Below are 14,068 nucleotides of genomic sequence, written 5' to 3'. Positions count from 1 at the left end.
GGACTTCTTGGTTGGCCCGCTGCAAAATGTTAATTAACTCCTCAGCAATTTTCCAATCGTTTTTAGTGAAGAAGGTGATCGCTTCTCCCAATTGTCCAGCTCGTCCCGTACGTCCTATCCTGTGGACATATTCTTCAATGTTCTGAGGAAAATTAAAGTTAAAAACATGGGTGACATCTAGAACATCAAGACCTCGCGATGCTATATCTGTTGTTATTAATATTTTCACTACTCCTTCTTTAAATTCATCCAATGCTTGTTCCCGGTCACTCTGTTCTCTCTTACCATGTAGTGACTGCACAGGTATACCCTTGATGCTCAGGTCACTGGATATATCATCAGCAATAAGTTTTCTGCCTACAAAAATAATTACTTTATCTTCAGGCTTCATCGAATCAATGAACCAATGTATTAAAACTCGTTTTTCTTGTTCCGTAGTTATGATTATTTTTTGTTTTATAGTATTTACTACAGCTAAATGCAAGGTGCCAATGTAAACAATCATTGGATCTTTCAGATATTTTTGTGAAAGACGACGAACAGCATCAGGCCAAGTTGCACTGGTCATTACTGTTTGTCTGTCTGGCCGTATATCCGATAAAATTTTCATTATTTGAGACTCAATTCCCACGTCCAGCATTTTATCAGCCTCGTCTAGAAGCAGATATGTTATGCTGTTAAGTCTGATGAAATCATTCATCTGAAGATCACTGAGTGTGCCAGGGGTGGCAATGACAATATCTACACCTTTGGTAACATGCTCAATTTGATCTCTTCTCTCTCTACCACCATATATACAAATGCTTTTAGTGTCTCCATATGTGTATTTCTTACATTCACTTTCAATTTGGATAGCCAATTCTCTGGTTGGTGTGAGCACCAACATACCAGGACCACTCCTTTTCTCCCTGGCTACTGGTTGGAGATCAAGGTGAATAAAGCCTGGTATCAGATATACTAATGTTTTCCCAGTGCCTGTCTGGGCAATGCCGATTAGGTCAATTCCTTTTAATATTATTGGCCATGCCTGAGACTGAATTGGGGTAGGTCTGCTAAAACCTGCTTTCTTCACACTGTCCCTAACTTCAGGATAATGATCAAATACATCTTCAAATTTGCAAATGGGGTGTGGAATAGCTCGTTTTTCATTTTTTTTCAAGTCTTCACACATTATATTATTTTCTTTTCGCCACTTATGTACTTCTGCCTCTGACATTGATTTGGTCCTTGCAGATTCTACATAGAAGTTTTTCTTAATCGGAGGAAGGCCTTCCCACTTGCTTTGTATATACTGGAGGTGACTCTAACTGCATCCCAGTCAGTCATAGGTACCTTCCTCTCTGTGCCCTTTTCAGTATAAGATGTTTTCAAAGTGCTGCTTCCTTTCGCTCCCTCTTTAGAATATCTCTCTGCTTTTGTGACTACTCCCTCTATTATTGACTTAGCCAATTTCTGGTTCTCTTTGTTGCCATGTATCTTCACCTCTGCCTCAGGTTCTTCTCTGCTGGCCTGTATTTTAGAATACAATGACTCTTGTGATTCCATGATTTTATTTCCTCTTTGGCCTACTATTGCTCCAATTGCAGCGGTCTTAATCACGCAACAGAGAGCTTGTTCTTTATGCCAGGAGCCCTGGGCCTGGGACTCCTGTACTGCCAGGGGGCCACTCAAACCCCAGAGATCGCCTCTTCCCTGTCCTTTTATACTGATGTTATGGGTTGGGCCTGGAGGGGAAGGACTGATGTTATGAGTGGTATAGCTGCTAGATGTTTCTGTGGTGAATTGTGGAGACAGAGGTGAAATCAGGTTCTTCAATGACAGTTAGGACTCACAGGCAGGGCTGATGTTATGGATGGTACAACTGCTAGGTTTTCTTATGGTGGATAATGGAGATGGTGGTGGTATCAGGGTCTCTAGGGATGGCTGAGGCTCTGAGGTAGACAAAGCAAGGCCTGGAAAGGGAGAGCTGATGCTCCAGATGGTATGATGGCTAGATTTTTTTATGGTGGATAATTGAGGTGATGGTATTATGAGGTTCTCTAGTGATGGCTGAGGCTCAGAGGTGAACATAGCAAAGCCTGGAGAGGGAGGGCTGATGTTATGTGTGGCAAAGTTGTAATATGATTCCATAGTAGGAAGCCAAGGAGATGGGAATAGCATTGAATTCTCTGTTGGTATCTAGGACATAGAAGAGGGTACATGAAGGCCTGGAGAAGCAAAGCTACTGTTACTTATTTCCATAGGAGGCACGGGATATGAAAATGGCATCTACTCCATTGGTGACCATGACTCAGAAGATGACACAGCTAAGTAAGTGGGACAGCTGCTGTCTGTTTCTATGGTGGGCAACTGAAATGGGAATGATATCAACTTTTCTGCTGATGGCCAGGACTCAGAAGTTGGCACAGAAAAGTGAATAGCACAGCTGTCGGTTTCTGTGGCGGGCAGTTGGGATGGGAGTGATATCGACTCCTCTAATGATGACTGGGACTCAGTTGTAGCAGCAAAGCCTGGAGAAGCAGGGCTACTATTACAGGCAGTAGCATAGCTGCTAAGTGTTTCCACAGTAGGCAACTGACAAGAGGGTGGCTTTGGCTTTTCCTCTGGTGGCCAGGACCCAGAGGTTGGCACGGAAAGGTGAGTGACACAGCTGCTATCTGTTTCTTTAGTAGGCAACGGAGATGGGATTGATACTGGCTTTTCCATCGACGATCGGGATTCAGAAGTTGGCACAACAAGGTGAATGGCAGAGCTGCTATCTGATTCCAAAGCGGACAGCTGAGGAGATGGAACGGACATTGGCTTCTCTATTGGACAGGACTCAGAAGTGGGGACGGCAAGAGCTCTTTCCAGCAGTGAGCTCTCAGTATCTTCACAGTCCAACACTACTTAAAATTAGAGGAAAAAAAAAAAGGAGGTGAGCTGGATAGACCCAGCTATGACCTCCCTACTGGAAAACTGCTTGAAAATTAAAGGTAAAAAAGAGACTTGAGAGTTAGCACCTAAATATCACAAAGATATTTAACCCATAAAGCACTATTACATTGCACCTTTGTAGAGCCAAATATTTATGATTCATAGTCAGAAATAAGGAATTTCTACATGAAAATATAATAGCAAGTTATCTGACTTTAGAATTATCTAAAGATATTCACATGAAAGGGTTGTTCTGACAGTTATTTCATGATAGCTGACTGTTGTAACTGAATCTAGAAGTTGGTAAGGACTGTGAATTTAGCATTAGTGTGACCCAAGAGTAGACCAACACAAAGGAACTGGTTGCTGAGGTGACAAGATGGAAACCTTTATGACAAAGGATAGGAATCCTAGCCAGGAATATTCTGTGATTTGGGAAGGATGGATTTCAAAGTATTCAGAGAAAGGGTAGATAGGATTCCATGACTTAACATTCTGACGTGAAAGTCACTTAGGAGGGATGAGCAGCTCTCAAGAATGGAAACCTGAAAGTCCAAAAAGGTATTATTTTGATAAGAAAGGAAAGGGGACATTATTTAAAGAGGCCAATATGGATACTCAGGGAACTCATCAAACAACTAAAGAGTTCTAAAAGGCATGGAGTGAAGATGGAAGCAAGGGCAAGTAGCAGAGGATGAATAAAAAGCAAGACAAAATTCTGTAAGTGTCAGGTTTGCTAAACCTCAAGATGAGCAGAAGCTGGCAAGGAAAAAGCAAGAAAAATAAATTTAAAAGTATAATGTAGAAATAAGAAATAGAAAAGAATGGCAAGGACTACCCTAGGGAAGGATAGGGCCAGGAAACCTGATGGAGAGAAGGCTGGAGTGGCTCAACACTTCTTTTCCTTGTTTCTTTTCTTTTTCTTTTCCAACTGGTTGGATTGCCAGAACCTTAAGAATAGTTATTAATGCTCTGATCAACTTGGAAGGTAGTCTCTAATAAGAGTGACTCAGATATCTGTCCTTGGCCTTATACTGTTAAATATTTTTTTTTTTTATCAATGGCTTGGATAAAGGCATGGATACATGTCAAACTTGCAAAAAACACAGTTATTGGGGCAGCTAGGTGGCGCAGTGAATAGAGCACCAGCCCTGGAGTCAGGAGGACCTGAGTTCAAATCCAACCTCAGACATTTGACACTTACTAGCTGTGTGACCCTGGGCAAGTCATTTAACCCCAACTGCCTCACCAAAAAAAAAAACCAAAAAAACAAAAAAACAAACAAAACAAACAAACAAAAAAAAAAAAACAAAAGCAAAGCCAAAAACAAACCACAGAGTTATGATGGATACTTAACCATTGGATGACAAAGTGGGGAACCAAATCTTGACCAGTTTGAACAATGGGCCAAATTTAAGAATATATCAGTGAAGATGAAATTTGGATCAATGTAAAGTCCTTCTTTCCATTAGGTTCTAAAAGCCAACTGGACAAGTGCAAGATGGGGAGGAATGGCTGAGCTAACAGTCTATGAAAAAAGATAAGGTGGTTTTAGTGAACTGCAAAGCTCAGTAGGAGTGTATCTTGGCAGTCCAAAAAGAAAATGCAAAAAAACGTAGTGGGTTTCCTCTCCCCAGAGATCTTCAAGCAAAGGCTGACCGACTACTGGCTGGGGATGTTTTTGAGGGGAACTCCTGATCAGGTACAGGTTAGACTACCTTAGATGACCTGTGAGTTCTCTTCCAACTCAGAGATTCTATAAAATCTTCTAAGGCATAGTTTTAATATACTCTTGTTCTGTCTTTATGGGATGTAGGAACCATATGATCACTATCTCCATTACTTGTTCTGTGCTTGAAGACAACTGTGCTAACGTTCCTCTTCTCCTTTCCCCATTAAATAATACCTGACATTTAAAAATCTCTATCAGCCCTGTCAACCCAACATGACATCAGGATATGGTACTCCAATCAGAGCCCAGCTAGTGAACTGGGGCAGCACATTTCCTGTCACTGGGTTACCTGCAAAGCTATTAGATGCCAAAGTGTATGCTATTACTCAGATTTCCCAGTATATATGTGTAGGTGAGAGAGAAGATAGCTTGAAAGTTAGCAGAACTATATTGCTGATTAAGATTCTACTTGTGGATTTCTTTCTGCCATATTTTGGTAAGACAATTTTCCCTCATTTTTAATTTGCATAGATTGGTTGTCTCTAAATGTATTTCTTTATATTTGTTCTCACAGAACTTCATTGTTTGGGATAAATTGTCCCATTGTCAAGGGCATCTTAAAGTCTAACTCTATCTCCCAAAGTTCAGATTGGAAGAAATGAGAGAGAACATCTAGCCAACCCCTTCATTTTATATATAGTAACTAAGGTCCAGAGAAGGTTATGGGATTTGTCCAAGGTCAGACAGGTAGTAAAAGGGCTGGAATCAAAACCCAGGTTCTCTGACTTCAAAGCCAGAGCTCTTAGCATGATGCCTCACCAGTGAGATGGTTCTTGTTCACCCCATGATTTTGGTGCCATGTAAATATTGAGGAGTCATCAAAGGCCTCCAAAATCTTCCATATTTAGTGAAGACATGATAGCTGACTCCAAATGTCTAAAGGTCTACCATGTGGAAAGAGACTAGATTAACTGTTCTGCTTGGTCCCAGAGGGCAGGTTGTAAAGAGGCAAATATAGTATAGTCTTCCTAATAACTAGAGCTAAAAAAGAGTGGAATGAGGTACCCCGGGAGGCACTGGGCACCAGTTCATTAGAGATCTCCAAGCAGAAGCTGGAAGACCAGTTACTGGGTATTCTACAGAGAGGATTTGTGTTCAAAAATGGGATAGGCTAGACAGCCTTCCTGGTCCTCTCCAACTTGGTGATTTTTGGCTTATTAAAAAACAGAGACGGTAGGGGAAAGAGGCGGGGTAGTGGGAGAATATATTCTTAAAAAATGTCACACTGAGGGTATTCATTAACTGAAAACTGGGCTTACAGCCCAGTCATTTTATAACCGTCCTAGATTAATTAATGTGAGGAGTTATCCAGTGCTATGATTTCCCAGTTCCAGAGTTCAAATAAAGCAGAATTCTCTTACCAAATAGTTGATATCTGCTCTTCTACTTGGTTTCTGGAAATCTGCTTTCTACTTTGATCTTTTACTAATAACTCTGAACTCTAAACTAGATGACTTAGATGTCCTCTAGAGGCTTTTGTTCTGTGTGTTTCCGCAGGTTACTACGGTCTCTGAAGAGTGCTTACCTTCCCATTCTTTTTTTTGGGGTACAAATCTACTTTATTCTAAGATGGTCCCGGGAAGGTAGCATCTCCTCTTTTCAGCTAGGACCTCCTTTGGCCCTGGGAGGTACATGTTCTTGGATAATTGATTATGTTTTCTGATAAAGAAAAGATAATCAAAGAGAGAGACAGACAGTACTACATCTCAGAAAAATCACAGGACTAGGAATCCAGAGAACTGAATTTGGATCATCACTCCAGTCTACCATTCCAGGTGGACTTCATCTTATTCCTCTTCATACACTTTTCTTTCCAACCAAAATGGCCTATGTGATGTTCCTCATTATCTTTCTCTTAAATCCACAATTCTGAACGTCTCCATTACTGTTGGGGGTTGAGGCACCACCATCCGTCACCCAGGTTTAGAATCTCAGTCATCCCTTGACTTCTCACTTGCACTTACCCCGCACATTCAATCATTTACCCTATGCTAATTTACAATTTTTACTTCTAGACCATTCTGGGTATAGGATTCCTCTCTATGTCTGCCCCCACCCCCAGGTCAGGACATCACTTCTTGCATGGACTGTTGTAATAGCTCTAATCCAGCCATCCACTACAAAGCCACCAAAATGAATTTCCTAAAGTGTAGGTCTAATAATGTTACACCCCCTCCTCCAGTTAAACTCTAGTGATGCCTATTATGGCCAGCATCTAACAGAAACTATTCTGGTTGGCATTTAAAGCTCTATAACCTGGCCCTTCCTTTCTAGTCTTCTTTCACTTTACTTCCCTCCCTGTACTTTATCCAGCAACACAGGCCTTGCTTACTGTTCCTCACTGAAGATTTTCCATCTCCCATCTCCATGCCTTTCTATTAGCTATCCTTGGAATGCACTTCTCCTCCACCTCTTAGAATCCCGGGCTTCCTTCAAAGTTCAGCTCAAGCCCCACCTTTAACAATGGGGCCCTTTCCTGGTTCTAATGCCTCCCCCACCAAGGTTACTACTTTGTATATTCCTGCATGTGTCCCCATCGGTTCCCCATTAGAATGAAAGCTCTTTGAGGGCAGGGACTGATCCATTTGGTCTGTCACGAGGCCTGCCTGTCAGGACGTGTCCTACCCCACTTCTGAGCACCTTTGCCCCGGCTGTTCCCCATTCCTGGAATGGAAGCCCTTATTCTAGCTTCTAAGCACCCCTAGTTTCCTTCAAAACGGCACTTCCTTAAGTGCTTTCCTCCCTTAGCCATATTCCCGTTTACTTTGTATAGATTTTGTGAATACAGTTTTTCTCAGGAGCAGCTAAGTTCCTTGAGCACAGAGATTATCACATTTTTTTTTTCTTAGCATCCCTAGGAGGAAGCTCAGTGCCTCCCACATAGTAGGCATATAGCTGATTGACTTAATAGTGAGTTCAAAGTTAAATAAAGAGAAAGGAATGGGAATTGGGCCATTGCAGGTAGTTTACATGTCTAACCAAACAATTCTTCTCCACAATGAAACTGTCCTAGAACGGCTGCAGTCGGGCAGGAGAACAGTTGGGCAATATTACATTTCATTTAGCTGAGTTAAAGGAAAAGGGTTTTTAAGGGGGGAAAAACTGGCTAAGCTGATTAAAAATGAACATGTTCTAGTTTGGACAAAAGGAGTTTTATAGCCATTTCTTGAACTATTATTCGTATTTTGATTTCTTTCTTTTTCCTTTTTATTTTTACTTTGAGTCTTTGAAAGATGGATCAGTGTGGGTACTTCCTCCACTGAGGCCCATCAAAAGCCTTCCATCGGGGTAGCTAGGTGGCATAGTGGATAGAGTGCGGGCCCTGAAGTCAGGAGGACCTGAGTTCAAATCCGGCCTCAGACCAAACACTTGAACACTTACTAGCTGTGTGACCCTGGGCAAGTCACTTAACCCCAACTGCCTAAAACAAAACAACACACACACACACACACACACACACACACACAAAACAAAAGCCTTCCATGCCTTAGGAAACATGAGTCGCTGTGGCCAAAAAGAATCCACCCTCATGGCCAGCCCTCTACTTAGGAATCTGTACATTATTATCTAGACTAACACTTGGAGAGACAGTTTCTTGTTGAGCCAGTCCCTGAAGTCTTTCCGGCTTTGTAGGGCCTGCTAAAGCTAGTACTCTGCCTTCAAAAAGCCGGGGTCAGTGCTCTAAACCCACCCCACATGGGGTCGCAACCCACAGTTGAAGAAGCGCTGAAGACCTCATGAGTGGACAAAGTTTAAGAAGCTTTGCTCTAAAAGGCAGCAGGGGGGAGTGGATAAAGCCTTGGAGCCAGAAAGACTTCAACTTTTGCCTCTGACACATACTGACTGTGTGACCCTGGGCAAGTTCACTTACCTTCTCAAAGCTCTTTAAGACTAGAAATTGCAGAGAAGGTACCGAGATACATTGGTAGAGGGAGTGTCCTCACCTAGGGGTTCCCTTGATCAATGCAATCGCAGGTCTACTCTCTAGCCACTTTTCTACTGAGGAAGCAGAGAAAGACTTAAGGCCATTCATTTCATTGTTTTGAAGAGGCAAAGTTTAATCTGAAAGACTTATTTCTATCATTAAAATGAGAGTAAAATGACCAAAACCTTAAAATCAGCCAAATCATTATCAATGGTCTCCAAGACCCTTTTGAGAATAGTTCCCTGTCCATTTCCTTGGATCCTCCTTAAGAATAAGTGTGGCATTAGGTTGCAATTGACATTTTTAACATGGAAGGAAAAGTTTAGCCTACAGTCCTCACTAGGTATTTGCAGAAATGTGTCTAGAGAGAGAATCTTTTCCCAAGCATCAAATGTAACTCACTTAGAAGCTGGGTTTCTTCGAATAGTGTTGGGTTGTCAATCAGTTAGCAAGTATTTATGAAATATTTACTATGTGGTGGACACTAGGCTAAGCTTAGGATGCAAAGAAAGGCAAAAACAAGGTCCTTGTCCTTCAGCAGCTCAGAGTCTAATGGGAGAAACAGCATAGAAAACAACTAAAGTACATACAAGATACATACAGTGTAAATATGGAAGGTCATCCCACAGATCTTGGTCATACCTACTACCCTGGCTCACTTTTTTGATCATTTTCGTTTACAAAAAATGTGCTTGATTTAAAATTGGGATTGAGAGTTTTTTGGGTTTCATGATGATGGTATTCTCTTAACCAAAGCAAATTTGAATTACAATTCAAGATACCGGATTCTGCCCAGTAGTCAGCTCATTTAGAGCTCAATTTGGACCAGTTTTAAATTTCTCACAGGACAGTTATCAGAATCAAATCAGAGACAGTCTCTATGGTACTAACTTGCAGGCCTTAAAATGATGCTGTATTATTTATTCTAATCAGCAATTTCGGAGCCGTGTCTCTGCACCACAAGGAGCTGTGATTTCATCTGTTTGGGCCTAGGTCACCGCTTCAGGCCCTTAACAAACAGCCCCAAACAATCCTTACCTACCTGGTGATGGCTAAATCTCTGGTAGAGCTGCAAGGAGAGGAATAACCAAAATTTGAAAACAAAACTCAACTTAGTAGAATGTATTCTTGGTTTATATTCAGTAACTATCTATTGGAGACAAAAATACTATCTTTAGTTAAGTTAAATACTGTAGAAAATGACACTGAGAAGGAAAAAGATTTAAAAATCAAACCAAACATTCTCTCATACAAGCTTCTGCCACACTGGGTTCTACTATGAGAAAATTTCAACGTGATACTTCTCCATCTAGAATATTAAAAACAAAATTCAGTGTCAAAAATCAGAAATACAAATATTTAGGAGATGTGACCATTCGGGGTGGCAATACGAAAACAGATACTTATTTCCTTCTATTTCCTACAACATTTCCCTGATACCACCTCTCCCTTTATTGAAAGGGTGTTTCATACCCCCCCGCTTTGCAGGTATGAGGTCTGAGACGGTAATATATTTAACAAGAAAAATGCAGTGACAGTTTTATGAATACTCTTCCTGTACCTAGATAGCACTGTGGAGAAAAGACTGTTAGGTATGAAAAGAAATGAAATATTTCCTTTGAAATTGCTGAAATGGAAGCTAGATTTAGTAGACTGTGTGTGCCCTTGGTTTACGCTCAGTAACTAGACTAGTTCTTAACCATATTTCAAGCCCCCAAGTGTTCTGAAGCCAAATTAGTCACTGATTACTGCTTCTGTGACATCATTATAGCATTACCAGAGTTCAGGGTCCAGAGAACTAAGAAGAGAGTGCATGAAAGTCACTTTGTAACTGACTCAACGATTTGGTTTTGTATGGGTAGGGATTTGAGCGGCTAACAAATAATAATGCCACCACCTCGTGGCCAAGAATGGTATCGGATTGTTTTGTTTTGTTTTGTTTTGTTTTGTTTTAATTTAAACTGCATTTAACATTGTTTAACAAGAACTGAACAGTATATTACTGAATTCAATTACTGAACAGCTCCATGCATACAACACTGAGAAGATGCTCCTTCTGCCTTCAGAGAGATTCTAAAGTGGGTCCAGTTGCCTGAATAAGCAGTTGTAAGAATGAATGTGTAGCTCTGAGTATATGTAAATTCACATTGACAGTGGCATTCCCCTTTGAAAAATAGGTATTTAGAATAAATGTTTAGTATATCACATATTTAATAATATATAACCTATACCAGGGGCGGGGAACCTGAGGCCTTGAGGCCACATGTGGCCCTCTAGGTCCTCAAGTGTGGCCCTTTGACTGAATCCAAACTTGACAGGACAAATTCTCTTCATAAAAGGATTTGTTCTGTATAACTTGGACTCAGTCAAAAGGCCACACCCAAGGACCTAGAAGGCCACATGTGGTTGCCCAACTCTATAGATTCTATACCATAAAATAGGTGATTAGAATAAATAATATAGCATCATTTTAAGGCCTGCAAGTTAGTACCATAGAGACTGTCTCTGGTTTGATTCTGATAACAGTCCTGTGAGAAATTTAAAACTGGTCCAAATTGAGCTCTAAATGAGACTGATGCATTCCCCAAAGCTCCCAAGTGCTGAGGCTTACGAGCCTTCTTGAAGTCCACCAACTATTTTTTTTTTTTTTTTAGGCCATTGGGGTTAAGTGACTTGTGCAGGGTCACACAGCTAGTAAGTGTCAAGTGTTTGGTCTGAGGCTGGATTTGAACTTGGGTCCTCCTGACTTCAGGGCTGGTGCTCTATCCACTGCGCCACCTAGCTGCCCCCCACCAACTATTTTTAAAGGCCACATTTATGAGGCTTCTGCTAGAAACCAAACCACCCAAAGATACTCTCCACCAATGTACTATCTATCCTGAGAGGATTGTGAAAAAGGAGCTGCATGCCTGTTTCAGCCTTTCATCTGCAACCCCACTGGAAATTACAAGGTGACAAGGCTGCGTGACTTTTTTGTTTTAATATTGTCATACAACAATATTGTCTTAATTTTTTTAATTAATGTTCTTTAATTTCTTTATTTCTAAATTTCTTTAATTAATTTCTGTAATTAATTCTTTCTTTAATTAATTGTCTTAATATTGTCATACAACACCTTGGACAACAGCACAAATAATTTTTCACAGAATCACAGAATGAAAGAACTGGATATAGAGATCATGTAGGCCAACCTGATCACTTTACAGAAGAGGAAACTGAAGTCCTTCTCTGAGAGGTTATATGATTTATCCAAGGTCAAGTAGAGAATGGCTGAGCTAAGATTTAATCCAGATTCTCTATACTACAAAATCATAAATTAATAGAGCTAGAAGCTTCCTTGGAAGTCATCTGGGTCACACCTCCCCCCCTCCCCAACCTCCCATTTTACAGAGGGGTTAGATAGACTGAGGTTCAGAGGTTAGGTGATTTATTCAAGGTCACACAAGGCAGTAATTGGTAGAACTGAGATCTGAAGTCAGGTCCTCTGTACCTCAGAATCACATACAAGTAGGATGTACAAGGCATCTAGGCTAATGCCTTAATTTACAGATGAGGTAGAGGTAAGTGAGAACCAGAGAAGTTATGTGATTTACCCAGGAGAGAGTAGCAATCACTGGAATTTGAAACCCAGGTTATCTGCAGAACAGAATCATAAAGTAATAGAGCTGGAAGGGCCCTTAAGAGGTCATCTACACCCTCTTTCCCCGCCCCAATCGTACACAGAAGACTTACAGAGTCCAGAGAGGTGACTCACCCAAGGTCACACAGTAAGTGGCTGAGCTGGGATTTGGACCCAGGTCCTCTGTACTACAGAACTACAGACTACTAAAACTAGAAGGGACCTTAAATGTCCTCCAGGCCAACCTCCTCATTTTACAGATGAGGAAACTGAGGCCCAGGCAGGCTAGAGGACTTGCTTACCTAAGGTCACTCATGGAAGAACTGGGATTTGAACCCAAGTCCTTGGTACCACCAAACTATAGACTAGCAGAATTGGGAAGGCCCTTAGAGGTCATCTGAGTCTTCCCTTTCATTGTGCAGAAGAGGGGAATGAGGCCCTGAGAGGTGAAGGTGACCTACCCAAGGTCACACAGTAAGTGGCTGGGCTCAGGTCCTCTGCACTCCAGAACTGCAGACAATTAAAGCTAAAAAGGACTTAAATAAGATCATCTAGGTCAACCGCCTCATTTCACAGATGAGGAAACTGAGGCCCAGGGAGGTTAGGAGACTTAACCGAGGTCATCCAGCAAGTAGCTGAGCTGAAATCTTAACCCAGGTGTTCTGCATTATAAAACTGTGAACATATTACAAGCCAGAATGGACTTCAGAGGTCATGAAAGCCATTCTCCTCATTTTACAAATAAGGAAACTGAGGCCCAAGGAGGTTAGGGGACTTACCTAAAATAAGTGGCAGAACTAGGATTTGAACCCAGGTCCTCTGAACTACAGCGGCACTAAAAGGTGTCTTTAGAGGATCTAGGCCGCCCCTCTCATTGTGTAGAGGAGAGAACAGAGGCCCTAAAAAAGGACGGTTACCCAAGAAAAAGTAAGGCGCTGAGCTGGGATTTGGACCCAGGGCCTCTGAACCACAGACTGCCTGACTAGTAGAACTTGAAAGGCCCTGAAGGTCAACCTAGGCCATTTTACGAACATGGGGACTACGGAAAACTAGAGGGGAAAAGAGTTCTAAGGACGAGGCCGAAGGGACACGGACACTGCATGTGGCCTATTGAGGGGCTGTTTGTCAGGTTCCTGAGTGGGGCCCCTGAAAATTACCTCGAAAATCGCTCTTTGCGAGCGCCCTGAGCCTGAGCAAGCCGCCCGCCTCCCTCCTCCCTCCTGTCACCAAACCCTTCTGACCAGACTCTCCCCGTGTCAGTGTGTGCAAAGAGCGTCTCCTAGCGACGGCCTTTGTGACTGCAGGCTACGTACAGGGGGCGGGGCCACCTCGGGGCTGGGCTACTCAAGTGTTCCATCCTCCCCGGCTCAGTCCGCCCCTCTCACCTCCCGGCTCAGGCAGCCCTCCTCTCCCTCCTTTCCTCCCTCCCTCCGTTGCCCTGGCTTCCCCATCTCCCCTCCTCCTCCCACTCCTCTTCCTAGTTATCTCAAACCCTTCCATTCCTGCTCATCCTAGGCGGGGGGATGGGCCCTGGCCTCTACCATTATCGCAGAGAAGACCAACCCCAGTAAAGTCGTGGTCCAGGCAGGCGGAGAGGAAGAGAAGGCGGCAGAAGCTTCACTCGAGACTCAGATCATGAACACATTTCGGGTTCGACCAGCCCAGGCCCAGGACTGCCCCGACATCCTGAGGCTCATCAAAGTAAGCTGCCCCTGGCAGCGGGTGGGGACGGGCTGGGGGCAAACTGCCAACAGGTGGGCCAGAGGTGGCCGCGCCAGAGGTAAGGGCGGACCGCTGCCCTGAACTGACCGGTGAGCAGAAAGGTGGCAAGTCCAGAGTTAAGGGTCATGACCCTTGCCCAACAAGAAGTGTGAGG

The 14,068-nt window shown here is 42.6% G+C and overlaps 2 protein-coding genes across 2 annotated transcripts in view; one reads left to right on the top strand and one right to left on the bottom strand.

Moving 5' to 3' along the window:
• LOC114026176 (probable ATP-dependent RNA helicase DDX53) overlaps window positions 1-13,643 on the bottom strand; it is a 91,352-nt gene extending 77,709 nt beyond the window's left edge. The window contains 4 exon segments of the mRNA XM_027839808.1: window positions 2-1,293; window positions 1,296-1,772; window positions 13,350-13,497; window positions 13,578-13,643. Coding sequence (XP_027695609.1) covers window positions 2-1,293; window positions 1,296-1,772; window positions 13,350-13,497; window positions 13,578-13,643 — 1,983 coding nt within the window.
• Window positions 13,644-13,723: 80 nt separating this feature from the next.
• SATL1 (spermidine/spermine N1-acetyl transferase like 1) overlaps window positions 13,724-14,068 on the top strand; it is a 14,310-nt gene continuing 13,965 nt past the window's right edge. The window contains exon 1 of the mRNA XM_027839994.1: window positions 13,724-13,893. Within this exon, the coding sequence (XP_027695795.1) occupies window positions 13,828-13,893 (66 nt within the window). The 5' untranslated portion in view covers window positions 13,724-13,827. The remainder of the gene's footprint in view (window positions 13,894-14,068) is intronic.

Source organism: Vombatus ursinus, unplaced genomic scaffold (assembly GCF_900497805.2).
Source record: "Vombatus ursinus unplaced genomic scaffold, bare-nosed wombat genome assembly UNPS02004691.1, whole genome shotgun sequence".
Lineage (NCBI taxonomy): Eukaryota > Metazoa > Chordata > Mammalia > Diprotodontia > Vombatidae > Vombatus > Vombatus ursinus.
Note: the sequence above shows the minus strand (reverse complement) of the source record. Positions and strands in the feature narration are given on the sequence as shown.